The 23,931-nt window shown below is 47.9% G+C and overlaps 1 protein-coding gene across 7 annotated transcripts in view; it reads left to right on the top strand.

The window, feature by feature from the left end:
* Positions 1-23,931, top strand: part of Socs2 (suppressor of cytokine signaling 2) — a 229,332-nt gene that overhangs the window by 86,906 nt on the left and 118,495 nt on the right. For 6 of the 7 annotated variants that reach the window (XM_057757951.1, XM_057757947.1, XM_057757950.1 and 3 more), the window contains one exon: positions 1,417-1,723. In XM_057757951.1, the coding sequence (XP_057613934.1) occupies positions 1,417-1,723 (307 nt within the window). Of the gene's footprint in view, positions 1-132; positions 145-1,416; positions 1,724-23,931 lie in introns of those variants that run through there. The other variant, XM_057757953.1, reaches the window with a different exon arrangement.

The raw sequence follows: 23,931 nt of genomic DNA, 5'->3' as shown, positions 1-23,931 counted from the left end.
AACAAAGATGACTACAGTACTTCCTGTCTAGGGCTTTTGCCTGCAACAAAGATGGTGTTTATGGCACGGGTTCCCTAACACTTTGGATTCCGGTTGTTGTCTTTTTTTTTTTTTTTTTTTTTTCTAATATACGTGGTCGCAGACGTAAGTAACAGGAGTCCATCTTCTCCCGAAATCCCCGCGCTGTGGCGACATCGCCCCTGCGCGGCTCTCTCGGCGCAGTTTGCTCTGGTCCCAGCTGGGCGAGGGTTTGGGTGGCGGGGCCGGGGGCCGGGGGTGGCTTTCCCGGTGAAGATCATTCGGCGGGTTCGTGTCCCCTGCACATCGCTGGTGTGACACAAGGACGGCTTTCAGCTGCCCCGACAGGGAGACCTCAAAAGTCCCACAGGGAAGCACGCTGCGGGCTACGGACACTCCCCACCCCTCCCCCGCCCACCTGCCAGCTCAGGACTTTGCAGAGGCTGGTGGCGAAGGTTGGGATCGGGTGTCCCCCGTCTGCGCTCCCTCCGTCGGTGTCTGAAGCCCTGCCCGCCACCCATGCTTGCCCTTTCCTCTCGACCATGACCTTCACTGCCACCCCACTGCACACTAGCCACCTGCGCTCATTAAACGTCCACCTGTACTGTGACCCAGGTTCTGAACTCTGACGATATGTATAAGGCTTACTGTAAAAGGCACACAAATAACTTCTTGAAGGTGCTGGTCCTGCGGAGGGAGGACTTGTCTGTAAGAAAGATCCATAAGCTCGTTCTTACCTCAGGATTGTCCTCCCTGCCCCCCAGCCCCCATGGCTGGTCAGGGTCTATAACTGTCCTTGGTCATTTTGGCAGCTCCTGAAGGTGCTGCCCTGATGGATGAAAGCAATATTAAATTAAAATCCGCTATAATTAAATGCTGTTCTATGATTCTCAGGGATTGCATTTTATGTGAGGTCTCAGATCTGTTTTCTGTCAGATGGATCTCTTATTGAAAAAGGAATTGAAATAGGGCCCCACAGTGTGGAAAGTAGGGATAGAGACAGATTCCTCACTGGTGTGGTTCATTATACTCGGAAGTGTTTGAAGTTAACTTGACTTGGCTTAGCTGCCAAGGTAGAAAACACTGTGGTTTGACACTCTTAAGATGCGGAGATCTAGCCGGGCGATGGTGGCACACGCCTTTAATCCCAGCACTCGGGAGGCAGAGACAGGCGGATCTCTGTGAGTTCGAGACCAGGCTGGTCTACAGAGCTAGTTCCAGGACAGGCTCCAAAACCACAGAGAAACCCTGTCCCGAAAAACCAAAAAAAAAAAAAAAAAAAAAGATGCGGAGATCTGACTGGCCTTAAGGTGCTTATTAATGATGTCATAGCAGCACTATCTTGAGGGCGTCCATCAGCATTCCCATACCCTGAGTGTTGATTTTGTTTCTTTCCAGGGAGGAATGGACGCCAGAGACAAGCAGGTGCTCCGCTCGCTGCGCCTGGAGCTGGGTGCCGAGGTTTTGGTGGAAGGGCTGGTTCTGCAGTACCTCTACCAGGAGGGGATTCTGACAGAAAACCACGTTCAAGAAATCAAGGCTCAAACCACGGGACTCAGAAAAACAATGCTGTTGTTGGATATCCTGCCTTCCAGGGGCCCCAAGGCATTTGACACCTTCCTAGATTCCCTGCAGGAATTCCCCTGGGTGCGAGAGAAGCTGGAGAAGGCAAGAAATGAAGCCGCGACTCAGCTGCCTGTCGCAGGTAGGCCTCAAAGAGATCACTTCAAAATGGCTCGGGAATTGTTGCAACTCTGCCCTTTGGATTGAGAGTTGGGTGTTTTAGGGGGGCAGGGGGGCAGTGGTTCACGAACACAGACAAGGACTTTGGACCGAAAGGGCATCGGGGGTCACAATATGGAGGTGTTAGGAAATTCAAGGGAAGAGGGGAGAGTGAGCCAACAGACTGAGAGGTTAAGGAGGGAGCCCAGAGACAGCTGAGATATGCTTCCTGGGAAGCCTGGCAAGCCACTCGGGAGGCGTGTTCTCATGGGAGAGCCAGGTCAGTGTGAGCCCTTTGGCAACAGGAGCCGTTTGGAAAGTGCAGATGGGAAAGCAGGCTTTGGCCTACTGATAACTGAGGTGTGGGGTGCCAAGCTGCCAGCTGGAGAAGGTCAGAGGACGGGGGAGACAGCCTCTAGGAAGGCACACCCTGCACCTGTCCTCTCCAACCAGCCCCTGATGCCCAGGGGATTATTAGTTTGTTTGTTTTTAAAAAGGCTATTGGTTTGAAGCGACCTTTGAAATTTCAGCTTTGTTCAGATACCTGGGGCATTTTGTTTTGCAAGGGCAGTCATTTGGGGGTGGGTGGGGGATCTCATTTTGGTTTTCAAGGAGAATTGGAAATTGTGGTTTTAAAAGAAACAGTTTGGTGCCATGTGCCCAGAGCTGTGCACATAGCTCTTCCCTGTGAGTCCTCTAATGAATGCTATTTTTATAAAGATCAGGGAACAGAGGCCTGACCTAGAAAGGCTAGTTTTTTTTTAAAAAAAAAAAAAAAACAGGTTGATAAAGACAACTTTAGCCTTTATCCAGAGTGAAGAATTCAACATTTTCTGGGTTTTTGATACAGGGCCACTTAAGTCAGTGGTCTTCAGAATTTATTGTTACTGTTTAAAAAAAAAAGACTGTAACAGAGCGCAGGCCTTTAGTCTCAGCTCCCAGTGGGCAGTGCCAGGCGGATCTCTGTGAGTTCGAGACCAGCCTGGTCTACAGAGAGAATTCATAGTGAGACGTGACTGTAACTATTTAAAAAACGCAAATGCTACCAGTAAATTCCTTTTATTAATTTTTGCACCACAGGCCTTGTATTTCGAATGGTTTTGAGACCACATGTACTAAGTAATTATAACTAACTCTTTAGTCATAAATGACATATATTTGAGTATCTGATTAGTATGGGACATCCAGTTAATTTAGAAAGAGCCGGTAAACATTTAAATGGAAAACCTAAAAATATCTATATTCCTAACTTGTCGGAATTCCATATCTTTTTGAAGCAGTGAAAATGCTGACTTTTGAGGATCTCTAGAATTTTCAGCTTGGGTTGTCCTTAGAAAATGACATATTCCATGTGCCTGAACACGACCAGGGTAAAATATCTCAGGCATTCCTACCACTTTGATAAAAGCAGAATATATATATATATATATATATATATATATATATATATATATATATAACATAGAGTCGGGGAGTTGTCAAAAATGACTTGTGCTTTCCTGGTATTCACTTAGAATACTGGTTCTCAACCTTCCTAATGCGGCGACCCTTTAATATAGTTCCTCACATTGTGGTGACCCCCAACCATAAAATTATTTCGTTGCTACTTCATAACTTCAGTTTTGCTACTGTTACGAACCGTAATGTGAATATCTGATATGCAGGATAACTGATATGTGACCTCCAAAAGGTCGCAACCCACAGGTTGAGAACCACTGATGGAGCAGGCCTTCCTGGCTACATGCAGTTGGAAATGACAGACCAACCCCAAGCCTTTCTCTCTCAACACATTTAGTTTAATTATGTGATTATTTTGGGTTCTATAAATAGTTTTGTCATGGATTGCGCTGGAAATGTGGCCCTCGTTTTTGTTTCTTCAGATTTATTCAGAGAGCAAGAGAGAATTAATAAAAGTGAGAGAGAGAAGCTGAGGAGAAAGTACTTCTGAAATATATTTATTTACTTTATGTGTGCGAGTGTTTTGCCCGCTTGCGTGGATGGGCCTGGCGTATGTCTGCTGCCCACGGAGGGAAGAGGAAGGGGCCAGATCCCTTGGAACTGGAGTTGTAGATGGTCGTGAGCTGCCGTGTGGTGGAAACCAGGTCCTCTGCAAGAGCAGCCAGTGCTTTGACCTGCTGAGCCCTCTCTCTAGCCCTGAAAAGTCGCTTTTAAAGGGGAAGGAAAATAAAAGTGTGTGGTGAGAAAACAGGTTGAGAATATCTGTATAGAAGCTCAGAAAAACAGATTTCCCAGGACAGTTAACTCTGTGGAGAGGTTAAACTGGAAACCGGATTGACTGTAGGACAAGTGAGCACTGTGAATTGTTCGTTTTATATTAACACTGATAGTGAAGAAGATTCTGCTGTTGGGGGTTTCATTTGTAGAGTTCTCAGTGACAGTTCCATAAACTCATATTAAAATATCACTGTGGTTAGATACTGACTCTTTTTTTTTTTTTTTTTTTTTTTTTTTGGTTTTTCGAGACAGGGTTTCTCTGTAGCTTTGGTGCCTGTCCTGGAACTAGCTCTGTAGACCAGGCTGGTCTCGAACTCACAGAGATCCGCCTGCCTCTGCCTCCCAAGTGCTGGGATTAAAGGCCCGAAGATTTAAGTCAGGCGCAGAGATTAACCCTCCTCATCTGGCTTTAAGGAAGTGACCCTCCGTTCATGGCTAGCTCTCTCTTTGCATGGTGCTCGCAGATGCGTGAGCTCTCAGCTACTGGGGCAGTTTCGGCTGTGCCCGGCCTGCCTGTCTGCCGCCAGGCTCCTCAGCATGACGGTCATGGGCTCTAGCCCTCTAGCTGTGAGCAAGCCCCAATAAACTCCTTGTGGATAAGGAAAGTAAGTGACCCTGCGGTTGCCTTTGGGAACCCGATATTCCTAATTCTTATGAATGCACCATGAGTTGAGGTTTGTCATTCATTCTCTTCTTCATTTGCAGTTTTCTAGCTCGGAAGAATCACTTTGAAAACCCATATTGGTTATTGAAAATCTATTGTGCCATACGGCCTGGTGGTAAATGTGTATACCTATAAGTTTTGTGTGTGTATGTTTGTACGTGTGTGTATGTATGTATGTTTGTGTGTGTGCGTACGTGTGTATGTGAGTGTATGTGTGTATATTATGTGTATGTTTGTATGTGTATGTGTGTGTATATATGTGTGTGTTTGTATGTGTATGTGTGTATAAGTGTATGTGTGTGTACATGTGTATGTGTGTATAAGTGTATGTGTGTGTATGTGTGTATGTGAGTGTATGTGTGTGTACGTGTGTGTACATATGAATGTGAATGCATGTGTGTGTATATGTGTGTGTATGTGTTTGGGACTGAGGATGGAAGAAATATATTTTAAAGGAGTTGATACTTAATTGCTTTCTGTTACTTAAGACATTAAATATTTTTAACTGTTTAATTTCATGGAACTATGATTGTAAAATTAAACTGAGGTTTAGTGAATTGGAAGCTTGTATGGGTGTTGGTTTTTTTTTTTTTTTAGGGGTGTATTGTGGAGGGCTTAAAGCTACAGACCGTCGTCAGAGCTGTTTGCCTTCTCACTTATGTCTCTGGAAAGAAAGCAAATGCAGGCAGAGGCCTATTTTCTGGGACCTCACGTGGTTTTTCTCACATGGTGGTGTCAGAACAGTGTGAGCGGGCTTTGCATGTTGGGCCGGGCGTGGCAGCACACGCACGCCTTCGAGCCCAGCACTAGCGAGGCAGAGGCGGGTGGATCTCTGTGAGTTTGAGGCCAGCTCAGTCTACAAAGCAAGTTCCCGGACAGCTAGAGCTACACAGAGAAACCCTGTCTCGAAAAACAAACAAACAAACAAAAAACCAAACCAAAACAAAAAGACGTCTCGGATTCTGAGAACTAGATTCAAGGAAAATAGGGTGTTGTGACACAGTGGCTGTTTCTTACTTTCCCTCACGTTGGCTGTGATTGTTTTCATAGAACGGGTTTGGTGCCCTGCCCTTGAGAAGCCTGGAGAAAGGATGGGGCGGACGCGCTTTCTCTTAGCCAAGCGGTTGATCTTTCCCCAAGAATGACCTGACATTATTCGGCTTTCTTCCTCTGGCAGTGCTGGCTTTCTCCTTCTTTGTGTATTTCAATTCTGTCTTTCACTTCTACATTTTGAGCTGCGTCAGGCATTTGTGTGTGTGTGTGTGTGTGTTAGTTATTTGTCTTCGTATATATGCTGAATGTAAGTTTTTAGAGCAAAATTGAGTTGTGTCTCATTCTCTACTCCTGTAACTTCCACCCCTCAGCAAGTCCTGAAACATAACAAAAGACTACCCGGAATCTTCTGATTGTATCTCAGAATTTTCTCAGGTCTCCCAATCTCTATTTAAAAAACAAAACAACAGCAACAAAAAACAAAGTATAAAAGTCTGAGATGTAAGAGGATAACTGGTTTGTGTTTCCTCACCCCACAAGGACTCTTACCTTTCAAAAGAATTCTGCCGCTAAAATGGCTTGAGCCATTTTGGCACGGTAGAAGGAACACTTCGCAGGGCGTTGTTACTGTGGCCAAGGTCACACACTAGACATTAGATCAGCAGGAAGTCCTCTCTGGACTCTTGCTGGGTCACTTTAGGAGACAGGACAGCTCTGGGTGTGGCGAGGGCAGCCTGTGACTGGTGGCCTGGCTTCCCCTCCTGGTGGGCCTGTCCGCCCAGCAGCTCTCTCTAGTGCCTGAGCTAATCTGGCTTGGGAAAGGAGCTGTTTCTGAAGTCCTGGCCTGGCTATCTGATGGGACCAGGTGTAAGCATGGTGGACTGGCTGCTGGGCCACAGGACCCTCTGTTCTGTCTTGTTTGCCCCGGCCTGGCTGCTGGACTCGATCTGTGCCATGGTTCTCTCTTATACAGTCTTCCTGGTAGCTCCGCCTTTCCCCTCATCTTCCCTCCGGCTTGGGCTTTGTTTTTCCTCTCCTTCATCAGCTAGAGATTGCTGTTGTATTTTGACCACTAGTAAGAGGAAACCATAGCTCTGCCTCCTGCCTAGTTCCTCAGCCTGGCTCAGTGGTGGCCCCGAGGCTAGCCCATGTTTTCAGTCTTGCCTGACCTTCAGGGAGTCATCCCAGTGGACAGTATGTCCCGGATTGCCCGACTGGCCTCACTGGTGCGGTACACTGGGTTAACTTGCCTATTTCCTCTCTGCCCAGTGGCGTCAGGCCCATCCTGCCCCTTGTGAGCTGGCCTTGAGTGACCCTGCCGAGCACCGTCAGCTGCTGCTCTCTTGCGAGGTGCATTTTGATCCTTAGGTATACGCTTGGATGTATTTGACATTAACTCAGCTCTTATGGCAGATGTATTATTACACACCGCCATGGGTTTATTGGTTTCTGATTTGGGGTTCTTTGGTTCTTCCAGTCTTGCTGTGCTGCAAAGCCTGACACCCCCACCCCCCCCGTGATAATTGTGGTGCTGATCTCAGTTTCTCCAGCCTGGACTCTATATCCAGGCAGCGAAGATTGTTCCATTAAGCCCCAACATGCTTAGCATATAAGTTCCTGCGCACTTCGCGCACCATGAATCTAGCGCGAAGGGCCTGCAGATAACGAAGGCTTTCCTTCCTTCAGTCTTTCAGATGTGTTGCAGCAAGCGACGATCGTGTGTTAGACGTTAACACGTGGGGACACTACACTAAACGAAACCGTGCACGTGGAGCTCACTGTGTGCTCCTCGAGGGGCACCGAGGGAGTGGGCAGACCGCTAGCTAATGAAATCGCCGCCGTTGCACGTGTGTGGCGGGGAGGTGGTCAGGGAAAGCCTCGGCAAGCCTCTCTGATGTGCCGACCTCACTTCCGGGACCGTAGATGGAGGGCAGCTAGGGAAGGGACTTGCTCCAGGAATAAATTACACGCTGCACCGGCACAGGCTCCGGCTCTCCGTTACTACCCGTTGTGCATAGACTTTGTAGGGTTCATTTGTGTTTTGTTTTGGTTTTTCGAGAGACAGGGTTTCTCTGTGTAGCCCTGCCTATCCTGGAGCTCACTTTGTAGACCAGGCTGGCCTCAAACTCACAGAGCCCCCTCCTGCCTCTGCCTTCCGAGTGCTGGGATTAAAGGCGTGCCCCACCACCGCCCGGCTGTATGGTTCTTAAAATGAATCTAGATCATTTGGGATGTGGGATTAAATAATAGCGGAGCTCATAATGAGAAGCCACTTCCCGTTTGATTCTGTAGCAGTCCAGGTGAGGATAGAGGTTCCATGCATAAACCCTTGCAGGCAATAGAATTCTAACAGTGTTTAGTTGCTGGCCGCCCTCCCACCGCCAACACACACAGTGTGTTTTCCTGCTTGCAGAGTGACAGAAACACGGGAAGATTCACTACCACTGTTGGGTGGTTTAGGAAAGGAAGGGTCTGTGTAGCTCATATGGCAGATACTGCACACAAGTAGCTTCTGGCCTAGGCATTGTCATAGGCTTGTTTGATTCCTATCTTGGGGTACTTCTCATCGGCTCCTGCAATTACACCACCCAGCTGAACATGCCACATCTATGTGTTTGTTGTTTTCCCAGTGAGTTCTTTCTGGGCATTTGACCGTGACTGACTAGCCTATGCCGTGAAGAGATGACAGGAACTGGTTAAGTTTACGGGTTGGCATTGTGGAGTTTGTAACTCTTTATCTACATACTGTGTTCGCTATTGTGAGGCTCATCAGGCCGCATCCAGATCCTGGTATTTGGGAGCCTTTTGTTTTCTCTGTGAAAACGGAGGCCCGGGAGATTAAGTCAGCTCAGTCATCACACAGCTAGTTCGTGTAATTTGTTACCGAGACCGGAATCCTAGCCTCCCAGCTCTTGATTTAGGACTCTTCCTGCCTCACAATTCTGGTTCCCTACTGGGTTTGCAATGGAACTGTACGATTCTGTGGTGTTAATAATGGAAAGAGGCTTTTAAACTTCCGTACTAATGCATTTTTGTTGTTGTTGTTAAGAATAAAAACGTCAAGATCTACAAGTGCAGTGGGTTGAGAGTGCCTTAAAATACCTTGTTTTTATGAATGCTGGTTTGAGTCATCTACACGGGTCATGCCGTTCAGGGCTGTGTCTTATCAGAGGCTTTTCCTAGCTTCTGCAGGGCTGACAGAAGCAGAAGCAGACGACTTTTATGGGCCTTTATGGGACTGATGAAATAAGGCATCTGCTGGCAGCTAACTGCCACTCTTTCTAGGAACAGCAAACCATGTGACAGGTCCTGCCCCAGCAGGGATGGCTCCAATTCACTTCAAAATGCATTTAATGCTCTTTTCTGCTGAGAAAGTCTGACTGTGCCTCTCTCTCCCCTCCCATGGTCGCAGGGACCGTTTGCCTGCCACCAGTCTCCAGATCCCCCTCGAATGGTTAACTTTGACTTCTGTTGGAATTACCTGGGGGACTTTTTTTTTTTTTTTTTTTTTTTTTTTTTAAATAAGAGTCCTGATGTCCAGGCCCTGCTCCTGCCCCAGGCCAATCCATTACAAAGTTTCTGGAAGTGGAATCCAGACAGTGACATTAGACGCGTGCCCGCTGACGCGTGTACAGACAAGCCCAGGCACAGATGGCTTCTCAGCTTATTTTAAAGTAGAGAGAACCTTGAGATCTGGCCAGCTGGTGAGGTAGGCGGCTCATTTTTTACCATTGACCCCCAAATGTGGGCACCCCAGAACTGTGAATGCCGATGAACTGTTCTTGTTTTCAGTGGGGAGACGCGGCAAGGAGCAGAAACAGATGATGCAGAAGGACAATAGTGCCCAGATGGTCTCGGTCCTTGAATGTCTTGAACACTTGCTGAAGGCTTTTCCAGAATATCAGATCCCAGGCAAGCTGCTGCCATTCAAATGTTGGGGACACACACTCCAGATGCGCATAAGACCAAAATCCGAGGGATTTTGCGTTAGCTGTTGAAGTCGGATTTGGGGCATAACTTTTATTGTTTATTCACTCCATGTGGCACTTGCAACACCCTCCCCTCGATCGAGCTCCGCAGATGAACCTGCGGAGATAGAACCTGCTAGCGAGGAATGAGTTAGCTGCTGCTCTCAGATACAAAGTGAGCTGAAGGTGGCTCCAGGGTGGAAGGGAGAAGGAGACAGTAGTCTCTGGGGAGAGCAGACCCGGCTCGCCCGTCCTCCTGTCCGCCTGTCCACCTGTCCGCCTCTTGGGTAGCAGGCTATGTGCCTCTGATTTTCTTTGTCTTAAAAATGAGTTTGGGGGCTGGTGAGATGGCTCGGGGCTGAAGAGTATTTGCTGCTCCTTCAAAATCCTGAGTTTGTTCCCAGCACCCATGTCTGGTGGCTCACAAGCACTGGTACCTCCAGCTTTAGGGGGCCCAGCACCCTCCTCTGGCCTTCATGGGCATTCATAGGCATGTGTGTGCCACACACACACGCACACACACACACACAGAGAGAGAGAGCCGGGGCTGGAGCTCAGTTAGCACAGTGCCTGTCCGGGAAGCAGGAAATCGTGAGTTTGATTCCTAGCACTGCATAAACCGGGTCAAGTGGGGGGTGCCTGTATTTCTAGTGCTGGAGAGGTGGAGGCAGAGGGGGTCAGAAGCCAAAGGTCACCTTCAGCTGCACAGCGAGTTCTAGGCCTGAGCTATATGGAGACCTTTATAACGTGGGTAAGACCGTGTAAATACCCGGATGTTTAATAACTCACTTAAGGCTACAGAGGTCTGCAGAGCCAAACTGTGAAGCTGAGGTGCTTTGACTTCAAAGCCTGCTAGCTTATGCTCTATACAAACACTGTATCAAAGTAGCCTTTTCCCCTCCCTAGTCTGGACAGGCCAAGTGTATTCCTGCACTCTCGGCCTTGCCTATTCTTTGCTCTGGCCAGACACAGGCTCTTAGAAAAACTTTTCCTTTCCCATTGTCGTGGGATTCATTCGCTCCTGATGTCCCCTTTCCTAATCTCACTCAGTCCCTTGAAGAGGAGGTTGGGGTCTGAAGCCAGGCCCTATGGAGGCCCAGGAACGGAATCTCCCCATTTCTCTACTGTCTTGAGACTCAAAACAGACTAAAGCTTGGCCGTGATTAAGGGGCAGTGTGGTGTCTCTGCTGACGCTGGAATCAGATCCCACTTTGCAGCTCTTAAATCACGCTAGCTCCAGCCAGCGGGCGCAGGAGCACGCAAGTGCGGCTGGCGGGGCTCCAGAGAGTCACCAGCCACCTAGCAAGGTCGCAGTTCATCTTTCTCAGCACGGTTCAGACTTGCAGGGAGCTCCTACAGCCAGCTGCAGGGATGTTTGCTTTACCTAAAATTAATAGGCAGCTGTGTTTATACTTGTTCTTCAGCTCGGCCAGTAAGAAGCATAGATGTATGTGATTCTTTGGAAGCCCCCCCTCCCAAACCTTAATGTGATTTTCCAAATAATAAACTTGAATTCAAAAGGAAGTGTGCCTTCTAGATGTTTTGTGAGGTTTTAGTCCTAGGCTTTATTTTGCTAATGGCATGAAGAGATTTACCCCTTTGTAGGAAGTGCCAGGCTGACAGTTCCTGGAAATGTCCAGGCTGTGTTTATACTCAGCACCATGGCAGAGAGGGTGGCAACTCAGTTACCAAAATAACACTGCTGAGATGTCTGAAGGGCTGAGAGGACGCAGGAATAAACAAACTCGGGCCTCACATTCTCTCATTCAGTCGTCAACACGGACCGCTGCTGTGACTGATGGGGGGGGGGGAACGGGGACGGACACAGCACCTGGGTGTCTGCTGCTTCAGCCGCCAACATGAAGCCAGTATGTGATCCCGCACTTAAGGACTCAGTCCCTGAGACTGCCCTCACTTCTAAGGCCAGCCCCAAGTTCAGTCAGCTTAGAGCTTAAAGCCCTTTCGCTTAAAGGTGGGATCCCCATGACTTTCCCCTCTTGCCCAGCTATTTTTCTTAAGCTTCTCAGAGAATTGAGAGAAGCATATTTACCAGCTTATTATAAACTGGTTTATTAAATTATAAACAGTTAATTATTGTGAAGGATAGAGATGAAGAGATGCATAGGCCATGGAATGAAAGGAGAGACACTCTTCCACGTGGGCCACGTTCTGATGCCTCCAACTGTAACCTTTAGCTCTCCGGAAGCTCCCTAAACCCCACCTCTTGGAGGTTTTAATGGGCTTCTTTATACTGACATGACTGATTAAATCACTGCACAGATTCAGGTGCTCTCTGCTCTCTGGAGGGACGGGATTTGAACAGTCACTGCCCCAGCACTTGGGGGATGAGAGGCAGGAGGAGCAGTTGGACCTGTAAGTCTCAGCCTCCCACTCAGTCTTGGACTTTGGATGATTGTCCCCATCCAGAAACAATCAAGAGTCCGTCGGTCATCAGTCAGCTTAGTAGCGTGGAAAAAGACAATCACTTCGAAGATCACTAAAATTTGGAAGTTGTATGCCAGGCAGTAGCAAACTAGAGGCCCGTGGATTTGAAGCCAAAGTGTAAGTCCGTAAGAGCCTGTCTCAGTTCCACCAAGTGTGGATGGGTCTGTTACCAGCAGCAGCTCCTCTGCTGGGACTTGTCTTGCTGCCTTGACCATGGAGGTGAAGAACTGGCGAGGATCTTAGGGACCTCATTTTTATAGATCCCCTGTGCCTGCTTTGAGTTGCAGCCCGTCGGCCAAGCCTGGGTCACAGTGCTTCTGTTAGGCACTGGGATCATGTGGAGTGGAGATTCTGGTCATCTAGAGAGGAGAGGGAAAGCTGACAGGCACAGCGCCAGCTGTACTTCCCAACTCCTTCTGGGCTTAGCAGGCTCATATGCATGGGCCTGACAAGAAACACTAGCCAGCCCTTTAAGGTCGACGAGGATGTCCATATTTTTACAGCAAGGGCCAAGTTAAGGAACAAATGTGTCAGAGAGAACACAGGAGAGTCATGTTTGGAATAAGAGAAACCTCCCTAAGCCTCTTACAAATCAGAATACATTGGCAGGGGGCAGGGTTGAACATACTGCAGGTTAGAAAGAGAGTTGGGTTTTGGTACTGGCCTCAGGGAGCACACCCACACCCGTACCCACACGCGCCCCATCAGTTGGGTATGTAAAGTCAGTCTCATGCTCTCAGAGGCCGTCTGAGTTAGGTATTATGATTATCTCTTCCATTTTACAGAGACTGGAGCTGGGTACGTTGCCCAAGCTCACATGATGAGGCTGCTGGATTGTGAACAGACCATTCTTTTTCAGTCACTTGGCAATCTTATCTTTCTTGCTGATATCACTTCTTGCCTCTAACTGGGTCACCTTAGATTTCCTGAGCTGACCCGGGATGACTTATTTTTGACTCAGGCTTTCCACGTAGCATTCTCACTGTCCATTTACCAGAGTTTCTGCTTGTTTGTTTTTAACTGTTTACCAAATAAGACTTCTTAGACCTGATGGTAGTGGTGGTAGTGCACGCCTTTAATCCCAGCACTTGGAAGGCAGAGGCAGGCAGATCTCTGTGAGTTCGAGGCCAGCCTGGTCTACAAGAGCTAGTTCCAGGAGAGCCAGTCAGTTTCTCAGTTACACAGAGAAACCCTGTCTCTAAAAACAAACAAACAAACAAACAAACAAAAAACCAAATAAGACTTTTTAAAAAACAATTTTATTTTTATTTTTCTGTCATGTGTATATGCATGTGTTTGTGTAGGGAGTTTGTGCACTGAGTGCAGTTCTTGCAGAGGCCAGAAGAGGGCATCAGATCCCGCTAGAGTTGGAGTTACAGCTGGTTGTAAGTTGCTGGGATGCTGAGACCCTGGCTTGGGTCCTCTACAAGAGCAGTACTGTTCTTAACTGCTGAGCCATCTCTTTACCCCCAAATAAGAGGTTTTAAAAAAGAGAAGATGAAAGATTTCTATGAAATGTGATGAGACGGAAGAAAGATCTTGAATGTGATTAAGACATGGAACTTCTTTTTTCAGTTTTTAAAATTTTTTATCTTATTAGTGTGTTTGTGCCCACGTGTGCACTTGTGCATATGACAAGAGCATGCGGAGGTCAGAGGGCAGCTTTCAGGAGACTTGGTTTTGGGGATCGAACCCATCATGTGGTTTTCATGGCAACAGACATCTAGGCTGGTCCTGTTAGCTTACTCCTAACGCTTGTCTTTTTCTCTTTCTGTCTCTGTTACGGCTCTGTCGCATGCTGGTGCTGTAGGCAGCTAGGCCCCCTCGGTTCTTTCCTATTTGCTTTGTCACAGTTTGACCGAGGACTCTTTCTGCTGTAACCAGATAGAAATCATGCGTCTGCAAGGGGAAGCTTTTGCTTTTGCTTGGTGTGTGGCATTGGGGAGCAGCCATAGTGGGCAGGGGGCAGCAGTGATGGTGGTAGCAGCAGCAGCAGTAGCAGCAGCAGCAGCACCCTGTAGAGTTACCATCCTCGTGCATGCTTGAGTACTGGCCATACGACCTTGCCATTGTTACAGCCCTCAGCTCTCAGCCTGAAACCCTGGCTCTGAAAACCTAATGGTTTTCTGGAACTCTCCTGGGGCCTTCACTTCCTCTTCTCCGTCTCCTCAGGCCCCTTTCTCCTTCTGTGGTCTTGGCTCTCCCTTCTCCCCATCCCATTTTTTACTGCTTCTCTCCCCTTTCAGCTCTGGCTTCTCTCAAGCTCCTCAGCCGCTGCCCCCTGAGCTGCCAGGCAGTCTCCTGCCCCACAGCTTTCACAGTTTGATCACTTGAATGTCTGACCGCTCTGCTGGCTGCCTCTGCTGCTTCTGTTTCGTGGTCTCCTTTGTGTTAACAGCTCAGTGGAGAAAAGACCTTTCGAGAGAAGCCTCTTACTAGGCTTGTTACCGCAACACCAGGGGAGACAACACAAGAGAGTGTCTCTCAGTGCAGTCTCTGAGTGAGCTGCAGCAGCCTGTTCGTCCAGCCAGAGAAGTGCCAATATTGCCTCGATCCTCAGCCCTTGTGGTGGCCACGGAGGGTTGCGTTCAGACCAGTCATAGCTTGCCCCTTAGACCTGTCAGCATCCCAAGCTTCTGTTTTGTGCCATGGCCTTGTCTTAGACCGTAAGCCGAAGCTGCCCCTCTGCTAGAGCTCCAGGGAAAAGGCTGCCTTTCTGACCGTGTGGGAACTGTTCTAGGGTTCCAGAGTTCTCCAGGGGCTGTGTAGTCAGCCATATCCTTTGCTCAGCCCTCACAGACGCCTGGGGAACTTGGGGAATGTATTGTGCAGAATTCTTTTTTTAAATTATTGTTTCAAATTTTTATATATACATATTATGTATATACACATGTTATGCACACATATACACACAGATATGTGTGTGTATATCTGTCTCTCCATGTAGGTCTTAATCACACTATCTACTCCTCAGCCCCTCCGTTCGACTTTTCCTGCTCCCCACAAATTCATGTTCTCTTTTAATTTTTTAAAGATATAACGTGTTGAGTCTGTTTACTAAGGAGTGGGTGGGCAGATTGCCAGTGGCGACCCCTCAAAGTTGTCAAGGATTCTTAACCAGGAAGTTAGCGCTGATTAGTTACTGGAGGAGTGAGGAGATCTCCAGGGAACCCCACTAGAAAAAGCCTCCCCCCCCCTTTTTTTGGAATGGAAGGAGAGTACAGGACACAGTGTCTAAGAGGGTAAGGATGCTGAGGTCGGTTCCCCACAACTGATGGCTTCTGATGGGCATGTAGCAGGGGACGACTCAATTCTAGTTAAGGGGCAGGCCACTGAGAGTTTGACCTTGCTCAAGTGAGTGTATGGATAACACAAATTGAATTTTTTTTTTAAAAATTTTTGATTCTTTTTTGGGGGGAAGTTGCAAGGAAACGGGGGCAGACATGGGAGGACTAGGAAATGAGAGATGGGGTGCATGATGTGAAATTCCTAAGAAATCAGAGAGAGAGAGAGAGAGAGAGAGAGAGAGAGAGAGAGAGAGAGAGCATATGCGGGCTTGTAAGAGGCCCTCCCTCCCCACCCCTCACCCCACCCTCTGAGTCAGGCCTCATTGGAGAAGAAGTAACTCTGGCTTCTTACAGAAGTGTTCGGTGAGATCAGGTCTCCTGATGGGTGCCTGCATGGACCAGAAAGCAGTCTGAGATAGAATTAGCAAAGAGGCCGCCTGGAAAGCAAACACTACTGGCTCTCAAAGCTACCAGCAGGATGTCTTAATGGGTAGGAGCATCCCAAAGTCAGAAAAAGAGGCCCTGCCATTGCCAAAACCTTTTGGTCTCCCTCCAGTGCCTTCTAAGGCTAAGGTAGTACTGCATGGTCCAGCATGGTCCAGCAGAGTCCCGCAGAGCTGTGGCATCTTGGGATCCAGCTCAGCACCAGAACAGAGAAGGCGGACAGTGAGTCGTGATGTGGAACTCCCAGGGCTGCTCAGAGCAAAGAGCTTTGAATATCTATCATTACTGGTTATTCTGCTAAGGATTGAAATTGTTGTGTTTATTTTATTTTTCATGTCTGTACGACTAGGCTGCAGTGTTCTTCAAGGCAGAGATCATCCTTAAATTTTAAAAAGTCCAACTTGGAAAGCATAGCCGAGTACTAGCTACACGTCAGTCATCGTGTGTTTACGGACGAACAGAGGAATTCCTATAAAAGCTGAGTCATCCTTTCAAAGGGTTCAGGCTAACTAGTGAAAGACAGGAGCAAACATGTATAATATTGTAGTCCGGGGATTGTTGGTCTCTCTGCTGCTGGGAAAATCACCCTGACAGGAGCCACTCGGGACAAATGACTTATTTTGGCTCATAGCTCCAGAGGGACACAGTCCATCACGGTGGAGAAGCCTTAGCTGTGGGAATGTGTGGGTGGGTGCCTGTCCCTTTACCTCAGCTGGCTGGAAGCAGAGAGAAAGAACAGGAAGCGGGACCTGGGCTATAAAATCTCAACACTAGCTAGCCCTCAGTGACACCCTTCTGCCAGCAAGGCTCTGCTTCCTAAAGGACCATAGTTCCCCCAGTGCCTTGTGAAGACATGGCAAGGACCTCATCAGACACCAGACACTGAGTGCCAGCACCTTGATCTAGGACTTCTGGTGCCCAGAACTGAGAAATAACTTTCTCTTTGTTTATCACCAGTCTGGTGTTTTGTTACGGTGGTACAAACACAAACTATGTTACTATGTTGTTCATAGTAATTATATACAATTTTTATTTGTTTTTTGTTACATTTAAAGAGATAACTGTGGTTTGTAATAAACTAGTGATAAAGTATAATATGAAAATTTTGAGCTGTCTTTTTTTTTTTAAATCTATTTATCTTGCACCCTGGCCGCAGCCCCTCCCTGTCATTATTCTGGCTTCCTCTCCCACTGTCCACGTTATTTATTATTAACTGTAGTTTATTCTGTGTGTTTGTTTTGTTTGCGTGTATGCGGGTGTACCACATGCATGACTAGTGCCCACAGAGGCCAGCAGAGGGCGTCAGATCCCCTGGAACTGGAGTTACAGTAAGTTGTGAGCCCCCGTGTGGGTGCTGGAAATTGAACCTGGTTCTTCTGGAAGAGTGGCCAGCACTTTTAACTTCTGAGCCATTGCTCCGGCCTCCAAACTTATATGAGGTTTATGACATGGATGCCTTCATAAGGGAAAGCCGGACTCAGGAAGCAGTTAAAATTGTGTGTGTTTTTTTGAGCTTGATAAAATACGGAGAAACGGTGTAACCTAACAGCTGTAAACAGGGAACTTACAAGGCCTGCAAGTTCGCCTTCTCTGGGATCAGGACTTCAGAGGCAGGAGCCTCTGCTTTCTTTGCTATAGGCAGGGACTTCTCACAGGAAGGTCTGACAGTTGGCTTCAGAGAAGGGGCAGGGAAAGCCGTGTTGAGCAGCCTCTGTCTGCTGCTTCCCCAGATTGCATGGTTTGGAACAGAGCACCCTAGAGCCCCCTCTCACCATCGTAGGGGCTCCCAGTGGGGAAGCGCTCGCTCACCCCAGTCACTTCCAGAAAGTCACTGTTTACTTGCCGCTAAGGCTGAAGCCTGGGATTTCTTACAAGACGCTGAACAAGAAAGAAAAGTTCCGTTATGTGTGTGTGAGTATGTCACACCTTTTTAAGAGTCCCGGGTCAACCTGAGAGAGTCTTTTCACGATTATTGAGACCTGTTGCAGCTTCACTTAGCAGAGGCTGAGGGTGTTATGGCGGGTGGACTGAAATGACCCCAAGTGCCTCTTAAGGAACTGGGGACTGTATTTTCACTGTGCTGGTGAAATATTTTTTGTTTGTGTATCTTTCGGTGAGTATCCGATTTCAAAGCCTTTCCCTAGATGGTTATATAACCTGACTCTTTTTCAGCATCCTCCGTTCACATGCTCTATTGGGAGCTGTGAACCCCCAGATCCTGAATTTCTTGTAAACAACTTGTTTTCCCCTGATCTGAGTGCCTACAGCTGCTCTGAGCACGAGACTCTCAGGAGTTCCTGATGGCAGGAGAGTGGTTTCTGGTAGGTTTGGCTGGGGCATGGCTATCCCTAGATAAGCTGCCCCTGAACACAATAAAGGGGGCATTTTGGGGGCATTCTGGCATCAAGGATGACCCATGTCTCTGTGTCTCTGTGTGTTTCAATCTCCAGCCCCTTGCCCGGTTCACGAACTGTATGGCAGCCATAGAGTGCAGACGGGCGTGGTGCGCCGCAATGCTTTTTGATATCAAGTTCCAAAATATTTTCATTTTCCACAAACTGCTAGATTATAGGTGATCTGATTTTGCCTGTGCTATGTTAGAAGTGTTCCGCAGGTAGGGTTGGGTCTGTGGGCGTGTGGTCTTCTGGATCGCTGACTGTCTTTCTGTTTGTGCTTGGTAAGGCATCCCGATGACTTTTTCACTTAATTGTAGAGTGTTTTATTGCGAAGGGACGATTAAAAGCTTTGGCAGCCCAATCACGTCCCTCCTCCATCACCCCTTATTCACTGGCTCAATACCATGCATGAGGGTAGGGAGCAGAAGACGCAATTAGTTAAGTAGAAAAATCACAGTACAACTACCTCACACCTTCTTCAGCAATCCTCCTTTAGTGAGGGTCTACTATGTGCCGGAAGTCCAGAGGGTCGTCAAGGGTAGTCCCTGACAGACCCAACCTCTTAGGTCCCCTGATCCCTTACAGACCCAGTGGTTCGCATGGAGTCTGGTGGGTCAGTTGTCGTCATCATATGGGGCTGCAGGACTGAGCTGCGCAAATTCAGCATGACTGGACTGGACGTACAGGAGGAAGGTGGTTGTGGGGTGGGGCGTGTTTGTGGAAGAAGGAGATGCTCGCGTCCATTCCCAGAGTACTTGCTGTGACCTAACCCCACTTGGTGCCTGTGTTCTCAAGAACGAGATGGGTGCTGGGATTTCTATGTTTTATCTGGGGAAGCTGAGCCCCTGTCCAGGCCACACAACGTTTCCCTGTGCACGGATGCTCTTAAACTGTTGCCGGAGGGGTCAAAGCAGGATAAAGTCTTGCTTCTGCTCTTTGTATGCTGGTTACTGTTGTTTTTCCTACTTCCAAATTTAAATAACTTTACCAGTAAAGGAGACACCTCCTAGTCATTTCCAGTGGCAGGTAAGATTAGAGAAAAGGACATGTGGATCAAAACTTAAAACCGAAATTGCTACATTAATGGGAGTAGTATTGTTTTTCATTTTTTTATGTGTGTGGACATTTTGCCTGCATCTATGTCTGTGTCCTGTGGGCGTGTGGTGCCCATGAGACCCAAAGAGGGTGCTGGATCCCCATGGGATTGAGGTTACACATGGTTGTAAGCTGCTGTGTGGGTGATGGGAACTGAGCCTGGATCCTCTGGAAGAGTAGCTAATGCTTTTGACCACTGAGCCATCTCTCCAGCCCCTGGAGGAGATATTTTTAATGTGGTCACGTGCCCAGTCCATAATCAATAAGTACGTATTTTTCTCTTGCCTCACCTCTGCCTTTTATCCTTAGAGGCACCTAGAGAAGCTAGACATGGTGATGCATGCCTGGAGTTCCAGCCTTGGAAGGCTGAGGCAGGAGGATTGCAAGTTTAAGGTTGCCTGAGCTGCCTTTCAAGGTCCCCTTTTCAAACAAAGAACTAATAAACCAATGGTTCTCAACCTGTGGGTCACGGCCCCTTTGGGGCTTGAACGACGTGTTCATAGGTCAGAAAGACCAGATGCTTACAATATGATTCGTGATAGTATCAAATTACAGTTATGGAGTAACAATGAAAATAATGTTATGGTTGGGGGTCGCCATAACATGAGGAACTGTATTAAAGGGTCGCAGCAGTGTTAGGAAGGTTGCGACCCACTGCTGTCCAGCAAACAGTCCTCCCGACATGGTAGACCCTGCCCACCTTTTTTTTTTTTTTTTTTTTTTTTTAATTATTTAGGTGTTGCCAGACCCTGTCCTTCTTTTCAAACCCCCAGGATTGGTTCTCATGCATGTTTTCTTCCACGTAGACACGGAGTCATTGTTTACACTTCCCTGTTTAACTTTTAATGAAGCTTGTAGATATTTTCCAAGTGGCCCCTTGCTGTCTTGTCTTTGACAAAGCTGCTGTCCTTCATTATGACTGTTGCTTCCTCCCAGGTCCGTGATCTTCTGTGGCCACTGTCTTGTGTGTGGTTTGTTGTTATTTATGTGTCATGCATTACCTAATGTACAGCCACGTGCTATACTTGGGATTAGGGTTTCCATGTGGGAATTTAGGGGAGACACAATTCTTTGCACGACACTATTGCTCTACAAAGCCTTTGAGTGGGATCATTAAGAACTCAAACTATGGGGTGGGGGGAGGCTGGACAGATGGCTCAGAGGTTATGAGCACTGACTGTTCTTCCAAGGTCCCAAGTTCAATTCCCAGCAACCGCATGGTGGCTCACAACCATAGGTAATGGGATTTGGTGCCCTCTTCTGGCCTGCAGGCATACAAGCTAGCTGAACACTGTATATATAATAAGTAAAACTTTAAAAAAACAAATGAACAAAAAAACAAACCGAAACTATAGGGCTAGAAGTGTTCAGTGCCACCCTGGAACTCTAGGCCTACAACTTAATATGCCAAGTGGCACCTGGGAAGTTGTCTCAGTTGAGGGCTTGCCTGGTCAGATCGGCCTGTAGGGATTGTCTCAGGTTCACTGATGTAGAAGCACCCAACACGCTGTGTTTAGCCCTGCTCTCAGGGCAGGTGGTCCCGGGCTGTATGGGTGGTCCCGGGCTGTATGGGTGGTCCCGGGCTGTTTGGGTGGTCCCGGGCTATATGGGTGGTCCCGGGCTGTATGGGTGGTCCCGGGCTGTAGGGGTGGTCCCGGGCTGTAGGGGTGGTCCCGGGCTGTATGGGTGGTCCCGGGCTGTAGGGGTGGTCCGGGCTGTAGGGGTGGTCCCGGGCTGTATGGGTGGTCCCGGGCTGTATGGGTGGTCCCGGGCTGTAGGGGTGGTCCGGGCTGTACGGGTGGTCCCGGGCTGTAGGGGTGGTCCCGGGCTGTAGGGGTGGTCCCGGGCTGTAGGGGTGGTCCGGGCTGTAGGGGTGGTCTGGGCTGTACGGGTGGTCCTGGGCTGTACGGGTGGACCTGGGCTATTCAGAAAGACTAGCCAAGCATGAGCCAGTTAGCAATGATCCTCCATGGATTCCTGCTCTGAGTTCTCTCACTGATGGGTTGTTCCTCCCTGAAGTTGCTCTTTGTCGTGGTTTTCTATCACACAACAGAAAAATAAGGAGTACGACTGGCCTCAGCTGTCTTGTTATAAAACACAAAACAGACTAAGAAACCTATTATTGTTCATATTTTATCTTACTTTTAGCTTTCCTTGGACAGCTAGCAGATACATCTCGGCCTGACCTTCAGTGACAATGGCTCTTGCGCAGTTTTCAGGGCTTGCTGTGTAATGTTTGCCGAATACCAGCCATGCGCTGTTCACTTCACCAGACTTGAGGCAGTTTGTTCTGGTCACCAGCCAGATAATTTCTAACATGTCTGGTTATGAATGCGTTTTATTGTTGCTAATGATAGCAAATATTATAATAATGAATTCCACTTGGGAATATGCTCCTTATCCTTTCTTTTTCTTTTCCTTTTTTTGTTTTAATGACTGGAAATTTCAGTCTTGCGTGTCCTGGTTAAATACAGGAACAGCTCTTGATTAGAACCCGTGGGGCCCAGCTCTGTCCATGGCCAAATCTTTTCTAAAATAAGGGAAATTCTAAGTGAGAGTCTGAAGCTCTCAGGATTGGTCCCCACCGGACTGGTTTTTCCACAATCACTGCACACGTAAACAAGATGAAAGCCATCTCTCCCATGTCCACATTGCCCAGCGGATTTCCAACACCAGAGCAGTCTTTTCTGGCTGAACAAAATAATTTTCTGTACATAGTAGCTTTGACTTTGGCAAGGGTTTGTGCAGGTTAGCTTTTGTCAGTTCAGCGCAGACCGTAGTTACCCTGGGGGAAGGGGACCCCAACTGAGGGACTGCCGCCCTCAGGTTGTCCTGTGGGCATGTTCTTGTCCCACTTGGCTTAATCTTAGGAAGCTAACTGACTCGAGACTGAGCCCTCAGAACCGTGAGCTAAGAGAAAACCTCCTTCCCCTAAGTGATTTCTCTCAGGTCCTCGGTCCAGCTGTGCAGAAGAAACTAAATAGTTACTAATTTATGTGTCCCTGCCCTGGCTTAGGTCTCTGTTCTAGGTTAATCCATAGCCCACCTGAGTTAGCCCTTAGCTTCGAGCTGACTCCTCTCTTGCCCCTTCATTCTCTTGGATGAGGCAGAAATGGTGGGGCCCCTGCTGCTGCCCTCGCCTCTGTGTTCTTTCTCTTCCTCCTCCATTTAGACAGCCTGTAGTTTCTGTGTTTGCCTCTCTAAGGAGCTGAACAGTTTTAAAATTAATTCAAGTCTTTTCAACAGGAAGAAAAGCTTATTTCATATAAGGGAGAGTAGGCTGGGTGGTAACAGATACTGCCTGCCGCCTAATTCCTGTTTGTTTCATTGCTACCTTGCCATGGGGTATGGAGTATAGAAGTTGGAAACCTGTGGCCTCAGTTATCCTACTTTCTATGACTTATAAACTAAGAACAGTGTGTGTGTGTGTGTGTGTGTGTGTGTGCGTGTGTGTGTGTTTGAGATACTCCCACTGTGTGCTGCAGGCTGGCTTCCCATTCATGATCCTCCTGTTTCAACCTCCCAAGTGCTAGTGTTACAGGTATGTATCAGCAGGACTGGCTTTTAAGAATGGTTTACACTTCCCCACCCCCATCCCGTTTATAGCAGTGCTGGAGATCAAACCAAGCCTTGCATGTGCTAGGCAAATTCTCTGCTACTGAGCTGGCACACCAAGTCTGATTTTAAATGGCAGAGAGAGAGACAGAGAGACAGAGAAACAGAGAGAGACAGAGACAGAGAGAGAATGAATATTCCATGATGACTGAAAGCCCATGACAAACCCAGCGTAGAAATAAAGTTTTATTGGAACACAAGGTGGCTAATGTGTTAACATCCTTCCTCTGGCTGCTCTCAGAGTTAGTGGTGCTCGCAGGGCCACACGGTTCTAAATGCTTCAGTGAGGAAGGTCAGGAAGCCTGTGGTTCTTCTGATGACTAGAGTCAGCACTGGTCATCTTTCTTCTCTTGGTACCCAGCACAGTGCTGGATTAAATAGCCCATGTTTAATGTTAATCGTTTGGGAGTAAAGACTAGAGCACTGTCTCAGGATGAATGTCCCCTGGGAAGGTTTGTCACTATCTCTGCCATTTTTGCATTGAGTTTTGTCAGAAGAGAACTGTCCTCCCAGACTGAACCTTCTCTTCCATTTCTGACTGTTTAGAAGAGGAAAGAGCATTAGGTAAACCTAGCTGATAAAACGCCTTTGTGCTGGGCTCTCTCGCACGAGGATCTCATTTCAGCTTATCCTGTGTACTCATTCCTGCTTTAGACTCGAGATTTTTAAAGCACTGGTCTGTGAGATCATGTTAGCATTTAAGTACCACACACAAGAGTTAGGCAAGGTTCCCGCCCTGGAGCCTCACCTTTTGTCCCCGCCCATCGGGTCCTTTACATATTCCCGCCCAACCGTCCATCTTGTCTTTGTTCTCAACGCTTTTGGAGGAAATAATTTGTCACGGAGTCTCAAAACTCTTGACAAGTGATACCAAGCAAGGGTAAGACGTTCTTCTGTTCCCCGAGGTGGTCATTGTGCTATTTCTGGCTTTTGTTCTGAAGTGCAGCTAAGGACTTGTTAGCACAGACGGTGCTGTGGGCCCTGAACGGCATCAAAAAGGTCACATCAGAAACTACAGTGAGAGCCTTCTCTTTCAAGGGGCTTATAGT

This window comes from Chionomys nivalis, chromosome 25, assembly GCF_950005125.1.
Source record: "Chionomys nivalis chromosome 25, mChiNiv1.1, whole genome shotgun sequence".
Lineage (NCBI taxonomy): Eukaryota > Metazoa > Chordata > Mammalia > Rodentia > Cricetidae > Chionomys > Chionomys nivalis.
This window is presented reverse-complemented; position numbering and strand designations above follow the sequence as displayed.